The 16,396-nt window shown below is 32.4% G+C and overlaps 2 protein-coding genes across 4 annotated transcripts; both read right to left on the bottom strand.

Moving 5' to 3' along the window:
- Positions 1 to 2,456: 2,456 nt before the first annotated feature.
- LOC113870972 (blue-light photoreceptor PHR2) lies at positions 2,457 to 5,740 on the bottom strand. Its single transcript, XM_027507595.1, has 4 exons — positions 4,612 to 5,740; positions 3,801 to 4,027; positions 3,610 to 3,711; positions 2,457 to 2,891 (listed from the first exon to the last, which is right to left on the bottom strand). Exons 1-4 carry the CDS (start codon positions 5,566 to 5,568, stop codon positions 2,810 to 2,812), a joined length of 1,368 nt encoding a protein of 455 aa, XP_027363396.1. The 5' UTR covers positions 5,569 to 5,740; the 3' UTR covers positions 2,457 to 2,809.
- Positions 5,741 to 6,505: 765 nt separating this feature from the next.
- Positions 6,506 to 14,973, bottom strand: LOC113870967 (gamma-tubulin complex component 4 homolog). 3 transcript variants are annotated; one of them, XM_027507586.1, is made up of 16 exons: positions 14,599 to 14,973; positions 14,207 to 14,474; positions 14,003 to 14,139; positions 13,535 to 13,633; positions 12,430 to 12,550; positions 11,949 to 12,218; positions 11,651 to 11,731; positions 11,475 to 11,558; positions 10,600 to 10,686; positions 10,436 to 10,491; positions 10,144 to 10,338; positions 9,465 to 9,690; positions 8,917 to 9,005; positions 8,055 to 8,208; positions 7,084 to 7,206; positions 6,506 to 7,005 (listed from the first exon to the last, which is right to left on the bottom strand). In XM_027507586.1, exons 1-16 carry the CDS (start codon positions 14,745 to 14,747, stop codon positions 6,937 to 6,939), a joined length of 2,208 nt encoding a protein of 735 aa, XP_027363387.1. In that variant the 5' UTR covers positions 14,748 to 14,973; the 3' UTR covers positions 6,506 to 6,936. The 3 variants fall into 3 exon arrangements, with proteins under 3 accessions (XP_027363387.1, XP_027363388.1, XP_027363389.1); XM_027507587.1 differs by lacking the exon at positions 11,475 to 11,558 and having other exon boundaries at positions 6,690 to 7,005; positions 14,599 to 14,950; XM_027507588.1 differs by lacking the exon at positions 14,599 to 14,973 and having other exon boundaries at positions 6,690 to 7,005; positions 13,535 to 13,638; positions 14,207 to 14,326.
- Between the last annotated feature and the right edge of the window lie 1,423 nt (positions 14,974 to 16,396).

Genomic DNA, 16,396 nt, shown 5'->3' with positions numbered 1-16,396 from the left:
TATTAAATTATTATATTAAAAAATATTTAAATTTTATAATAAATAATATAACATTATATATATATTTATTTATTTATTTATTTGTTAAGCATCAATATTTATTAAAGATAAAATATAAATACAAGGAGTACTCTATTCTATTACATTAACAATACATGTTTAGAGAATATTTATGTATATTTTAATTTATTAATAATATTTTTTTATTTTTTTATTTTATTAAAGTAATAAATATTTAGAGATATTCTACTTTTTATCATCTATTCATCACATAAATTAATTATATGAGTTGAATTTTAAATTATTTTATTTTATTGTTTTAATTGGTTCAAAAATAGTTTTAAAATTTAAATTTAGTTTAAAATCGATTTTAAATTTAATTTTTAACACAAAATTAACTTTTAATATATTTGTGAATTATATTTTTAAGATAAAACTAATTTATTAAACAAAATATTAATCGCAATAAATTTGTGCATTTCACAAAGATTTTAACAATATTTATTAATATATTATATTTTATAGAAGTATATAAAATATTTATTATTTTTTAACTTGTTTTTAATAAATAGAATTTATAGTAAAAATTTAAATTAAAATCTATAAAAATAAAAATTAATAATATAAATAATAATAAATTTTTTATGTTATAATATTTTAAAAATTAAAAAAACATAAATATAAAAATAATAGTAGTAATTAATTTAAAAATATTTTTTATATTTTAATATCTTTAATTATTTTAAATATTTAATTTTAATTATAAGAATTAAGATTAATAAAAAAATATTAGTGGTAAAATATAATTACAATAAAATTTTGTAAAATAATATAATATTAAAATTTAATAAATAAAGATATAAGGTTGCTTCATATATATGGTTTTGAATAACTAAAAAAAAATTGATTTTAAAAAATAGATTTAGACACTAAATTAGTTACACAAATATAATTAATAAAAAAATCGATTTAATATAGGTCTAGATTTTTAAAACCAATTTGACATTGATTATGGATTGGGTTTATAAAATTGAATTTTTTGAACACCCTTAATATTTTCATCCCATATTTCATATTGTATTACTCTTGGCTACACTTCAACAAAAAAAAAAAAAAGTTTCTCCGTTGAGAGGAGCAATACAAATTTACTTTCAGAAATAAAAGCTATTTATTCGTGGAATTAAAAGTGCATTGAAAATCATGATAAGTTTGCATTAAACTCTTAAGTTTATAAGAAGATTACTTATACATTTATATAAAATAGATAAGTTCACACTTAAGAGGAGTGTTAGAATTATGGGTGAATTAGTCTCATATGAAATGAGATATGGACAAGTTAAGGGTCTATAAAGAAATAGACTTATACACTCATTATCTTAAGGTTTTGTAGTTGCATTGTGTTGTCTATCTTATAACACCCATAGTCAGAATGAGAGTGCATCTTGTGGTACCCATGGTTAGTGTAAGAATGCACTGTAGAGGAAACAATGACACTAGATAAGTCTTAGCAAAGAGTTGATAACACCCACGTGTGGAAGGTGTGGAGCTCAAAAAAATGTCGTTGAGTGAACAACACATCTTATGTAGAAGATAACAAGAGTGTAGACCATGGATCTGATGTGAAATAGATAGATTTACACTTAAAGGGATACTCATAGATGAAAAAAATGCGGAGAAAATTAATATGAAATAGATAAGTTCACACTTGAGAGAGAGTGTTATAATCAAGTATAAATTAGTCTCATATTAAATAGGATATGGACAAGTTAATAGTCTATAAAAAGATAGATTCATACACCTATTACCTTAAGATTTTAGAATTGCATTATGTTATCTTACTCATTGTAAAGTTTTTTACCTAAAATTCTTCTACCCAACATACTTTAATTGAAAATGACCTGTACCACCTGCTAAGTGCCAATGGGTTGGGTATAGCTTATTACTACCAGAGGAAATAAAAGTATAGTAAGTAGAACTTTGGTGAAAGGACAAAACCCTAACTTCCCCATATTCCTTTAAATTCTCTAATTAAATGATAGCATGTAATTATTTTAAATAATAGACAATTCATATTTAACAAAAATTACTTAATATTAAAAAGAACATCCATACAAGTACTATTTTACTGAAAATTTTGATAGTGAAGACGTAACACACTTGAATCTAAAGCATGTTTTTGTTTTTTTAAAAGTAATTTTTAAAAAATGAAAATTATTTTTAAATATAGATACAAACATGCTCTAAGTTTTTTCTTAATAAAAACCTTATATTATCATTGAATTTGAATTCTTATGCAAGGCTTATTAAAGAAACTATAATTGAGATTTTATCTCACGGATTAGATTTTTATGAAGGAAATTTTCATTTGATTATAACAAAAATTTCTTACAACTCCCATCAAATTTATTAGATAATTCTTATCTAATCACCTATGTTATTCTTCATAACCGAAATAAACATCTGAGAATTCATCCTTATATTATTATAAATACCGTAGTAATTACATCCTTTCTTAAATTTCAAATTTCTCCCAAAATATTGTTATTGTGGGGAGAGAGATGAATTTTGAACTCAAGAAAAGCTCAGAAAAGATACCCGATGCAGACGAAATGCTATTTTAACAACACTAACACTTGCCATCAAGAAATTAATGTAAAGCTTCCATACTGAAATAATGTATCTGCCAATTACAACAGAACTTCAGAGGGGGAACCAAATCTTGTTCATCCAGAACCCTACTGCCCAATATGCATAGGGAAGCAATCCACATCCTTAAACAAATTTTCTTATGCCCACTACAACTTCTAGCTTAAGCAAGTGCACCCGTACAAGCAGTGGCTGGAGTAGCTTCCAGCTGTTTCTTTGCAGAACTGTATTTTTTGGTTATAAACCTGTACACATCAACAAGATTATAAATTCACAAATCATACGGATAAAGACCTATTTTTATTGCCAAAAACAGTATCCAAAAATAATTTTTTGCTAACAAATAACACAACAATACATTTTATTGACAATATTATCACTTTTATGATAACAGAATGAAGAGAAATCATCATGTTGTGATCACAAAGCAAGACTTGACGATTGTTATCAGTCAAATAGGAAATCTGAATCAGAATTGCTATACCTTCAATAACCATCCATAGGGCCCTTACATTTCCAGGAAATGTGAATGATATTCTTAAAATATAAAACTTAGAAGACAAGTAAATGTTTCAGAGACGGTACTTTAAGGACACATTGTTGATTTATGTATCTATGGGAGTTCTGTACAGAAAATATATGCCTAAAAAAAAGGCCATTTGTTCGGTATTTACCACATTTTGAGAAACAGTTAAAACTTCTAGGTTTAGATATAAGTTTTTAGCAACTTTCCTGTGTACACTACTAAACTTGAAAATAGAGAAGTTACATATTTTAGCAATAGGAAAAGAAAAATTGTTGCATACTTGAAAGAAATCTACTTAAAAATGCCCATTTCATCACCAACTTGTAACTTTCTGTTTAGGGAAGAAAAATAATTCCCCTACTTCCATACATCTCATGAAAAGAAAACTGCACTAAAGTTCCAAGCGAACTCAAAAGATCTGAACCAAAAACAGTTACCTAAAGAAGTCCCTCCACAACAACTCAAACATCAACCAATTTGTTCCAGTTTTGGATGAACCACTACCACCATCATTTCGGTTTGATGAAGCAGAAATGGATCTGTCAGTAACATAGTAATTGGTGAGTACATAACTTATTCATAACAAATATGATAATTCCAGTAAACCAAAGAACATTTTGGAGCACACCTGCTGACAGTCTTCTTTAGTTCATCATACATTGTGCGTGGAGAGAGACATCCCATTGCCAACCACGGAGAAATTTTGCAGGAGAAATTGGCACCATATATGCTTTGTGTTCCATCCTTAGACCCTTTGTGTGGCTGTGCTTCACACTCGGCTGCAAATCTTTTGAGTCTCTGCAGCGCTTCAGTCTCCCCTCCTACCATGGAAGCATTAGCAGCTGGCTTCCCATCCTTCAGAACAATGACAGAAAATACAGATGGTTAACGATACACTTCTACATATTGACACGAACACCGAGAAGTGATGGATGGCAACATAGAAGTCAAAGCACAAAAAAATGGAAACGAAATTTTGCAAACATCCGCTATTTTTTTTCCCAAACAACTTTGGCATGGCATCAAAACTCAAATAGCAATAGCAAGCAAAATGAAATAATGTTGGCAGTTGTGCAGATGTTTAAGGCTACCCTATGTTTCTGTTTCAGTTCAAGGCAGTGTTTAATGTCACTCTCATAACTATTTTTCACTTCTATTTAAGTTTTTATTTTCAATGTAAAATACCTTTGTAGTCATAAAATAGGACTAGAAAAGGGGGCATTTTAGAAAGAAAAAAAAAAAAACTTAAAAAGGAGTGACAATATAAACACATAAGGGGACAATTGACATACCCCATGTTCAAACACTCTCAACATAGGTAGCCTAGTATTAAGAATGCAAAACCATTTAGTATTTACACTACAGCAACTAAATATAAGAAACATAAAGAAAATAAATAATTACTAATAGAGTAACAAAAAGAAGAAGCAGGAACAAACCTGTGGCATTGTGGGAGAAGGATTAAGGCCAAGGTCCATTAAGGAGGGAATGTCCCCAGGTTCAACATCACCACGAGAAGGAAGACCCTTAAGTTGATCCAAGGCCTCAATAGTGTTCCTTATCTCCAATTTCTGAACCCTATCCCTAAACCCTCCATAATTAGAAGGCATATCCTCCAATTTAAAAGGCAAATCATCAACATGATACAAAGTACTTCCCCAAAAGTACTTAACCTCCACATTCTCCTCCTTCATCGCAGCTTCAATCTTCTCCTCCGTCTTCACCTCATCGTGCGAAACCTCTCTGTGAGCGTAAACGGCATCAGCTCCAACGGCCTTTGCCAATTCAACCAACACCGTCTCGGGTTTTCCCACCCGAACCACCAGATCCGAGCCTCGAGCCTGGAGGTTCCGGCGAAGGTCCGAAACGGATTGGATGAGGAAGGAGGCACGGTAGGGACCGGTTTTGTCGAAGCCGGAGGAGGATTTCCCGTAATCGGAGGGGTCAAAGCAGTAAAGAGGTAAAACCGAGAGGGATTCGTTGTTGGCGGCGTTGAGGCACTCGTTGTCGTGGAGACGGAGGTCGTTGCGGAACCATACGATGGAGGCGCGGCGGAGCGCGGCGGCGTTGGAAGGGTCGAGGGGGCGGTGGGGTCCCAGGGAATGTGGGGTGTGGAGTGGGTTGGCGGAGAGGTTGGATTTGAAGCTGGTTTTGGTGGGTGCGGGGGTGGAGAGAGAGAGGTGTGTGAGGGACGAAGCCTGAGTTGGGGGGAACTTGAGCTTGTTGGGTTGTGTTCGAGAGAAAAAAGATGGGATCTTAGGTTGAACAAATGGGAGAACTGTGGAGAGAGTGAGCGAGAGTGATGCTACCGCGAATGGAGGTTCTGTGGAGTGTGTTGGGTTTTGATTTTGTTCATCTTTCTCTGTTTCTGCTGCAATTTGGTGATTGGAATCCATTTTGGTTTTGGGGTTGAGATAGTTTGAATTGAAGAATGAAGTGAATATGAAGCTTATGTTTATGTATATGTTATGTTATCTTTCCACTACCTACTACCTCTGCTTTGTGATGTTGGGTTAGTGTAAGATGTTGTTGGTAAGGCGCTTCTCTCTTTCTCTCTCCTTGTGGCTTGGAATTGTACTGTACAATCATCCCATCAGGGCCCTTTTTTTTGTATCTGTCTCTTTTTCATGTCAATTTTTAAGCAACGCATGTACATAAAAATATCAGAATGACCCTAAAATAAAATTATTATTTTCTTAAACTAATTTTGTTAATGGATCATCTATTTTTTTTATTTACTTTGTAATATACAATGTTTGTTTGATTTTACATTACAATAAATTAACATATATAATTTTTGTAAATACACATTTAAAAATATATAATAAAAAATTATGTATAACAATTTTCATTAAAAATTAGAAGATATCAACGGATTTCAAAGGAATAATCAAATATGTATTATAGTCTTTGAAGGCTGGCCACCAACAACCTCCACCTAACCTTTTTCTTCTGCTTGCACTTCAGCATTCTTCTACACACAGTTTGGTCTCCATTCTCCAAATTTCCTTATCTTTTGGTGCTTCTATTTTTTCAGTGTTTCGTTAAGTTCGCATTTTTTATAGTGAATTAAACACCCTTTATCAGATAAAGGAAGAATCTTAAAAGTTTTTATTTTACACGTTAGAGAACAATCACCCAAAGTTGGTCATTTTGCTATATCATGTCAATTTTCATCCGGTATGGTACTTGTACTTTTAGATAGCTCAAGTCATTCAAGGCATTAATATTCTGGCAGATGGAAATATGAAGAGAATTTCGAAGGGTATGACGGGATAAAGGATTTGAAGCGTAATAGAAATATATACATTTAACCGAACACATTCAGATTATAAATTTAACCACGCGAAAAGAATTGCATTGAGTAAAGTAAATCATGATATGAAAAACCAATCACACTATACACAAAGATCCCTGCTTCCATCTACAAAAGGTAACAATAGTGGGAAAGACAGCAACAGCCATCCACCAGCCACATAAGAAGCACAAGCATGAACAACCTTCCAAAATGACCAGCATTTACAATAACATCAATCAAAATCAGTTAGGATCAAGGACCACTTTCTCAAAATAGCAAATGGAATGTGCAGCTGATTTTCAAAGGACAGCTGCCGGATGATAAAATGCCAATGGCGACTAGAAAGTAACTTGATTATCAACAGCAAAATTTGCTCACCAAATGGGAAGGGGGAATTTACTCAACCGAAGGACACATGCCAAACATCCCTATAAGTGAGAAACTCTGAATTTGTGGTGGTATGATACTATTGTTGATTTAAAACAGGAAGTGTAGGACGTGGCCTGACAACATTCAGCACACCCCTTGCAGTGGCCTGTTAAGGGACAAAAGAATAGGCAGTAAGACATACAGATTTAAACAGTAACATTGAGTAAGCGTCTGATTGTTTTACCTCAAAGAACGAATTCAGATTTAACCGCAAGAGAAAACGTCTCAAAAATGGAGCACGCTGACTTCCAGCAAGCCTGCTGCTGCGTAGTATCGTGTACAAGGAATTTGATTTCTTGTTGAATTCCTGTAGAAGTTAGGTTTCAGAAAACATCAAAAAGATAAATACACAGTCAAAAAGACAGATTGCAGTAAAGGATGGAGATCTAATTTTAAAATATAGAAGTGCAACCAGTAATATGAAAAAGGTTCAAGCACAAAACAACCTCAGCAATTTAGCCACAGTAAGAGATTTAAATTTGTATGAATACATCTAAAATGAAGAAAGTTCAATTTTTGACAGCATGCACTCGACAATAGAATGAAATAAATAGTAATTTTTCATTTCTTGTTTGTTCTGTTAAGTGAGGTAGAACTTAAGAAATTTGAAGGGAAATTGAAGGGCTCAAGCATGTATCCCGTATAAATTTCTGCCTGCTCAATTTGAACAAGGTGGGTTGTGCAAAACAGAACTGTAAGGAAGCAACTATATAGTACTTGTTCTGACTATCGTCTATGATGTTCCAGAGTTGATAATTAATTTTGTTTAGAAGTCAAATCTGCAGTTCTTGAAAGCCAATTCAGTCTGTCTTATAGTAGATCTTAGAGAGGTACAAGTTACAACTACAGAAGTCCAAGATGTATCATCATACCCCCATGATTTTATTATTAAGTCATAATGAATTATACGGAGAATGCAGAGTATCATTCTGCAATTCATAATATATCATAATAGTACAAAACGAATAAGACAGTTACACATGGCATGGAATGAATAAGAAGATAAATTAGCATATTAATTTTTCTCTTGAATAAAAATGTTCAGCTATTAAGCCTACCAAGATTAATATATGAAACTGTATGAGGACATTATCGGTTTTAAGTGAGTTGCATATTCCTGTACATATTTTTGGCAAAGCCAGTAATTCATACTACCTCAGCTATATGTTCAAGTTCAGAAGCATTTGAACAGTTATCTTGATTCTCAATATTCCAGCAAAATTGCAAGCAAAGCTTCATGATACTATCCAGGATCCTGGACACAGAACCAATGTCCAAGAAAGTCTGTGAAATCAAGGCTGACAGATACCTGTAGGATACATGAAAATCAAATATGAAAGATGCAGTAATAAACAATATTGAGGTAAAACAGTCACCACAAGGAATACAATAGACCACAATGACACATTCATAATTCATAAAGCCGTAAGTTTAAACACTGGCACCTGAGAACTGCTTCCAAAGAGAATAAAGTGAATGTTAACAACATTCCTATTTCTCCTCATTGAATTGCTTGTTCATGGTAAAGGAAGCAGTTTCCTGAGCTACAATAGTATTCCTATCTATGCCCAATCACAGCAAACTGAAAAGCTAAGGGGCATTAGGTTTCAAGAAATTTTTTTGGTTTTCGTTTTTAATTACAAAAACGTCACTTTATTTTTATTTTATTTTCTGTTTTCAAAAATGTTTTCTTTATTTCCTTTATAAATCTTTAAAATCAGAAACAGAATGAAAAAATATGGCATTTTTTAATTAAAAGTGAAAATAAAATATGTTTTCTATAACCAAGCAGCTCCTATGTTATCTTGGACCATAAAAGTAAAATATGATCCCTACAGGCAACAGCAATTGGATAAAAATCAGCCTACCATTTTGACGGTCACCAAGAAGCTAATATTAATTTGGATAAATATAATTGTGTTGGTAATTATATAATGCATGTGAAATAGTTTAGCAAGCAAAACAATTTTTCACTAAAAATGTAAAAGTTAAAAGCATGCAATAGAAAAATTATTACTCTTGATGAAAGCCCACAAGTTCTGTAAAATCATGAGAATCTTGGATATGAGATTGCAAAATATTCCATTGAGACTCTATCACATCCACCTGCAAAGGGAAAGACAAAATTTTAAACGTGAGATAGACATTTATTCATTACAAAAGGCACAGTTGTAACAGTACACTACAAACAATTGTCAATATGATACCATCACTGTACTTCTTTTACTCAATCCAACACACATTAAAATATGTGAGTGCATGTAGCGGAGAATTTTCTAACCTCACACCACCCCGCCCCCCCAACAATAAAAATAAGGTTCAATGCAGCCACCCATGATAGCACAACCAATAAAAACCTTAAACCATGGCCACATGCCCCCTTAGTTCCAGCATGCCCATCCCCCAAACTTTTCTCTCAAGTTGCCCACTGATTGTGTGACTGTGTGTATATCCAAACAAACGTATCAGCACTGAATGAGTATATAGATAACACAATTACTTCAAACAATAATTGTAGTAGCAATCTAACAACTTCTGCATCCAAAATATAATATGGACAACAACCTGAATATAAAATTGGAGATTTCTGATCAAGAATGCCATATGTTCTCTAACACGCCACATTGGTCGAGACCGCTGACTTTTCTGCAGTGTTATTGAGCACTTGTCTTGATCCTTTCGGTGTTTAGCAAAATCACTGTGATACTGGTGCATTACAGATGCCCATAATTTCTCCAACTCCATTTGCGTTCGTTTGAGCCGCAGTAAGTATTGGAATATTCTAAGGTACCTGTTAAAAGTGTTAATTGTGCAGAAACAACATAGCAAGTTTATGAAGACATGATACCAGAGCACTGTTTTAGTATGAGAGTGAGCGGACAAATCCTGATTATTGAATCTTGCATGAATGGTCATGATTAAAACACAAAGTTATGTAACTTATTTAAAAACTCATTCAAACATGACCATTTAAGCCAGATTATCCAACAGTCCCCATTTGTTCATAATAAAGTAAACCAAGCTCTCACAAGATATATCCCCAATACAGCTGATATATATCTCTTAAACCAATGATCCCTGTAATAATGTAACATCTTTACATCTTCCGCATTTGGTTTACAATGCCATGACACTTTCTAAAAAGTTTTATATCGTAACAGTTTCCAGTTAGATATAGTATAAAATAAATAGCAAGACAAAATAATTATCCCTTGGCATCAGGACATTAGCAGTAGAAACTTACTTAGAGAGGACTTCTTGAGTAAAGAACAAATGCAAAGGCCAGTCAACAGAATACTCAAGAGCAATGCCATCCCAACCATCAAATGACATTTCTGAAGCATTTGAGAGTGAAGCACCAGAGCTACCATCTATAGAAGAGGTTGCCTTTGGTAAATCTAATAGGGAAGATTTAACTGTGATTCCAAAAGATGGCATCCTAGAAGAGGAATAAGACATATTAGCGCATACAATTCATAACAGCTCAGCATGATGATAGCACAAGTGAAAGGAAATATATGAATATGGATCCTAACCGCAAGGACACTTTAGAAAAATATTTGTCTTCTTCACCAATAGTTTTTAATGCAGCCTGCATTGTAACTAAGCTTCATTAATGCATCAAAAACACAAACATACTTATGTAACTAACATGTAAAAGTCATTAAGCCTAAAAATCATATCATCAAGTAAAACAAACCAGCTGAAATGGGACCATAAGATCAGCTTCAGCAGTTGATTGGCGCGGTGGCAATCTCATTAACTGACGACTTTCCTCAAGGAAACACTTGTGCAGAAAATCATGAGTAAATCAAAGAAATCAGTATAATTGCATTAAAAGTAGATGATAACCTGAAGTTTGAACCTCACTGAATAATTTATGCATATCCAAGGACACAACATAGAGGGAGAACTACCTAATATTGATTTGCAGTTTGAAGTTTAAAGTAATTGGCAACACCTCCTATCTTGTAACTGAATTATTTATTATTTACTAGTTCAAGAATCAAGCCAATTTGCAGGTTCAAAAGTTATCTTTTCCCATTCATCCCAAATGAGATAATTCTGAAATAAAGAAAATGTAGATTTCAGAGATTTAGGATGATAGGAACCAAAACTTATGAGCAATTACAAATCAATCAGCTACTATCAAAATAACTAGCAATCCACAATTTACACTACATGCTGATTGATTAAAATTACTACATGGGTACAGTATGATTTATTAAAAGTAATGTCATATGATATGGCAATAGACAGAGACACATAAAAGGACTAGGATGAAACCAGTATGATCACTTTCAAGGGTTAAAACAAACACATACAGGAAAAGAGAAAACACATAATTGAAATCATTATTTCATGGATAGTTATCAAAAGTTGAAAATTCCCATTACCCCCTTGCCCCAGCCCCAACCCCAATCGTCCATCTTTTGTCACTTCCATTCAAGCAAATGTCAAACTTTAATTTATAATAAACAGTACATTCTTCAACACAAATAAAACAAAATGTGGAAGTTTACAGGCACCCATTGCCAATCAAAATGTCAGTATAGACTCTATTTCAAGCTTTACCTGGAAGAAATCTCCTTTTGCCAAAAGAAAATAGTCTTTCAAGGCCTTAAGGTGGCCATTTAAGTCAGCACGTACAACTACAAGCTGCAGACATGGATGGAAAAGAAATTGAAATCTCTGAACAAAAATGCAGCAAATATGTATAAATATATGAACATAAGATTTATGTTAAGCACCTGCCATAGATGACTGGCCGCAATCGCCTGAATAGAGTCCACAGCACATTCAAATGATCTTTTATGAAATTCAGACGATTCCTGCAGAAAGCTAAAAATGAGTTTGCCTGAGACTAATGGGAAATGTTAATGGCGAAGAAAATCTGAATCACAACACATAATTCATCAGTCAGTTTTTCAGAACTGTAGAAGTAAACCAAATTAAAGTCTGCCAACAGTTCAAGTATCCAACCAATAAGAAAACAGCTTTGGAAAATCAGCATCTATATGTTAAAGTAAAGTGGTAGGACCCAACAACCTTTAGGTTCAGAAGCATTGCTTCAATCTTATCAGCCTCAGATTGTGGAAGCAGATCTTCTCCTCCCATTCCCATATTGATTGCAGGTTCCGTCTGAAAATGAAAACGCCCTGCCAATCCAAGTGTTTTCTGAAAGCTCTTAGGCATTTGAGGATGCATGCCATCTCCAGACTGGAAGGAAGGACTTGGATTTCGTAGAACCCTGACAGCTTTGCCAGCGAAAAGAATTGATTCTGCTACACGCATAGGTATATATTCTGGCAGCATATCCTGCAAAACATATGCAAATAACAAAAGTTGTATGTATAAACCATTGGTCGCTAGTCAATTTAAAGGAAAGGACATCAAACTGGAAAAAAAATATCATTTATTAAACAGACAAGTGAACTACAAACAATAAGAGCAAAAACAATTTTCATTAAAAATGAAATGAGTTCCATGTCATGACATGTACAGATTAGCTAATAATGAGAGCAATTACCAAAGAAATATGAAAGCCTAAGTGCCAATCAGTCAAAGATGCATCATCCGTTGACATGCGTGCCAACTTTTCAGAGATGTCTGGATGAGATGATCCATTCTCTACATCTCTATCTTCTTGCCTGAAAAGCAAATGAATCAGGTCAAGTATATAAATGCAAAGCAATCACAAATATGAGACTTTGGAACCTGAGAAACCAGAAATTATCAATGCTACCAAACAATCACAAAGTTTTTACAGAAGTGTAGAGGAAGAACTAATATCCAGATAAATTAGTTTTCATGTACCAAACACATCATAATAGACATATATACCACATAGTTTTGTCTAGTTTTGAGGGGAGAGAAAGAGCACTTAGATTTAATAGCAGAGATCATACTTTTAATTGTCTTCATCACCCACATTTCTTCTCTATATTCTTTTGCTAATAGGTTCTCTTTAAGTCTTAAGTATACAATATAATGGACAATGTTGAAATTGTGAGCTTTTAGGTATAGAGAAAGAATATAGAAGGAATAGAGACAAAATACTATGAAATAGGTATAACTTGATATAGTGTGATGATATGATCATAAAACCTAAAGCACTAACCCTATTTGTACTAATCATAATCCTAACTAAATAACAAGTCGTGAGAGATATGGTAGCCAATCTCAAGAGAGGATAAGGAAATAGAGAAACTAATCCTAAAGGATAATCTAAGATAAGATCAAGATAATATTGGAAATTTTCATATATTCTAACAGATAAAAAAAAAAGTATTGATTAGTCATGGTCAAATCCAGGTGAGAATAGCATACAACAGAAACTACTGAAATATAACAAGGGTTACAGTTGTTTTGATAACTTATGGTTTTATACCCAATTTAGTAGTATGATGCATCAACTATGGAAATATTTTCAAAAATAGCCTTCACAGAATCACAAGTTACGAACTCTCAGATAATAAATGGAAAAATATATATCATATTCTAATCACCACACTTGCAATACAACACCACATCAGTCAACCCTATAACTGTGACATGAGATACAAGATATGCATACAAAAAGATAAACAAATAACACATATCAACAGTATATCTAAAAATTACTATTGAGCTACCTCCTAATGAAAAACTCTCCATGCTGGTCTTGAAGAATCCCATAAATCATCCATGATGCAAGCTGGTTATACATGACCTGGTGCCCATGCCAAAGAAGCCTAAGCTTTGGACAAGAATAACCAAAAAGATAATAATAACAATTAGCCAGGAGTATGATCTGAAGACTGATGCAAAGACCTAGGCATTTTCAGAACCAGAATAAACAAATTGGTCCCAAAAAGAAATTCATCATTAACCTGTGAATATGATAGTCTTCGATATTTTTCCTTCACCAATATTTTTTTAATAAATTAAGGACTGTCTAGCGACTAATAGCATTAAAGAATTCATGAGTTAAAACTGTAAATGTTTATTGACTAATAGTCTTATACAACTGCAAAATTTAGCCAGATCATCGTATACATGGAAATGACATAGCACGCATCTTAACATTACCAACAATACTACGCATGAAAAGAACTGCATACCTTTGTATGCAAGTCTGTAATTCCGGAACTCCACAGTGGCATCGTTTGTGTAGAAGATTAAGAAGTTGACCTCCACGAATATCATCACGCTCAATCTCTAGTATGAGCTCATACAGTGGTGGCAAAAGGGTAAAAAACTGGAAATCACATAAAAAATAAAGTCAATGTCAAAATAAACAGAAAAGAGGGGACAGAAAAATTTACCTTGTTAAGACCCTGAGTAACTGTTGCCAAGATAGGCATGGTCTCAGACAACAACTTCTGCTCAATATGCAGAACCGCAGACCTATAAACTGAGAGTATTTCAACAATGCCATTGGCTAGAGCCCTACGATAAACACTGGCCTTCTCCCTTTTCTCCAAAGGGTTCACATTTGAAGACCTTATCCAACTTAAATTCCTAGACTTGGCAGAAAATCGCTCCATCTCCCTATAATAAAACCCCAACACAATGATCCTCTCAATAAGCTCCCTGAAACCAACACAATTCATTCGAAAGTTTCAATTTTCAACGTGCCCATCAATAAACAACCCTATAAAACGAATTGTTTTGGGGGTTTTTAGAAAAAATGAAAATTGAAAATTGGGGTGAGAACCTGTCACTTGGATCGATAAAAGAGATGTCAGGAGCGAGCTTGAAAGTGCATTCTTCGGAGACGGGGGTTTCGACGGTGAGTTGGTCCCTCCGGTCGACGATTAAGTCGCCGGTGTAGCCCAGTAAAGCTAGCAGAAGCTCATGCAACATTGTTAGTCTCTTGAGAAGCTAACAAATCGATAGTGATGCAGATGCATATGTTGAAGAGTGAGGAAATGGGGATTGTTGGTGGAAAATTGTTAGACTAGATCAGAGAAACTTGAATTTTTGCCAAGTCCCAATAGAGTCCAAATTGAAAGTTCGAGAATCATTTTTGCAGCGCTCTTTTTTAAGCAAACCGGTCCCAGAACACACGTTGGTTGCTTCACATAGTTTTCTGAAAAACAAAACTATTCTAATTTTTATGTTAGCAAATTATAATTTTCTAATCAATATATCTGACATAATTGTTGTTTCTGTACTGTTTTAATAACAACTTAATAAGAAAAAACAATTCAGACAAAACATAATTTCTGAAAAATTGAAGATAATACTCAAGTCTCAAAAATATATATATATATAACTGTGTCGCTTTATAATTACTTGGATTGTCTACGTTTATTCTAAAATTTCATACTATTTTCAAAGTTAAAAACTCATTTTATAATTTTAGTCTTTTGAAAAATTTTAATTTTGTGTTCTGGTTATTGAAAATATTTTATTTTTTTCTTATATTTTTAAAAGTAAATAAAAGTGATCTTTAGAATTAGGTTATGTTAAAGGAGTGTTTAAAAGAATTTATAAAAAAAAATATAAATATAATTTATAATTTTTTATTTCAACAAATCGCATGATATATCGTAAGTTTTTATAACATAAGAGCTTTTTAAAGTACTTGATTAAGTAATTACTTTAACATATCCTAAAATATTTAATTAACAAATGAAATTTCTTGTTCCATTACTACGTGTTACAAATTTTACAATTTAATTACAGTGATCATAAAATGAGATCAATTTCAATACCTAAAATTATAATTAACTCGTTTGTCTAAGTTTTCATGAAAAATTTAAAAAAAAAACACTTTTCATTTTTTTAATTATTTAGTTCGGTAATAAAAAAATTAAAAGCTAAAAGTGATCTGATTTTTTATAGAGAAACTGTTTTAAATAGTTTCTTAAAAAAATTTAAATTTATAACTACCCACTAAATATAAAATATTTTTATAATCAAATAAAAATTAATTTGTAATTTTTAAGAAATCTCTAAAAATAAAATGATTTTTATTTATTCTAGAAATCACTCAAAAAGCTAAAATAATCTGACCCATGAGAAACATGCTATAAAATTCCTTAAAATCAAGCTCATCCATCATTTAATCTTCTCTTCACTCACATTGAGTTGCAAAAAATGGTGTAGTGGCTATCACAATTATCATTTTATAAGAAAAATGTTTAAAAGTAGTACAACAATATTTATTTAGATCATGTTGTGATTAGAATGACATGGAATTCGTGATTAAGAAAAATGGTTACAATAATGTTTTATATTTGCAAAAATTTTATTGATGAAACTAAAACTATCATTAACAAACTTTGATGCTGTAATTATTATCACTTTCACTTCCCTTCTCACTCGATCTCTCTTACAAACACTTTTCATACTTTCATTAGAATTTTGTCAAAATAAAAATTACATGTCTTCAATGTCATTATCACTTAAATCAACTTTGTGTTTACATTAGCATTATCTACTTATATTTTAAATAAAATACAATTTATTTATTAAAATATATCAAAGCGATAAATGATTAATTAATA

This window comes from Abrus precatorius, unplaced genomic scaffold, assembly GCF_003935025.1.
Source record: "Abrus precatorius isolate BTA unplaced genomic scaffold, Abrus_2018 Scaffold7, whole genome shotgun sequence".
NCBI lineage: Eukaryota > Viridiplantae > Streptophyta > Magnoliopsida > Fabales > Fabaceae > Abrus > Abrus precatorius.
This window is presented reverse-complemented; position numbering and strand designations above follow the sequence as displayed.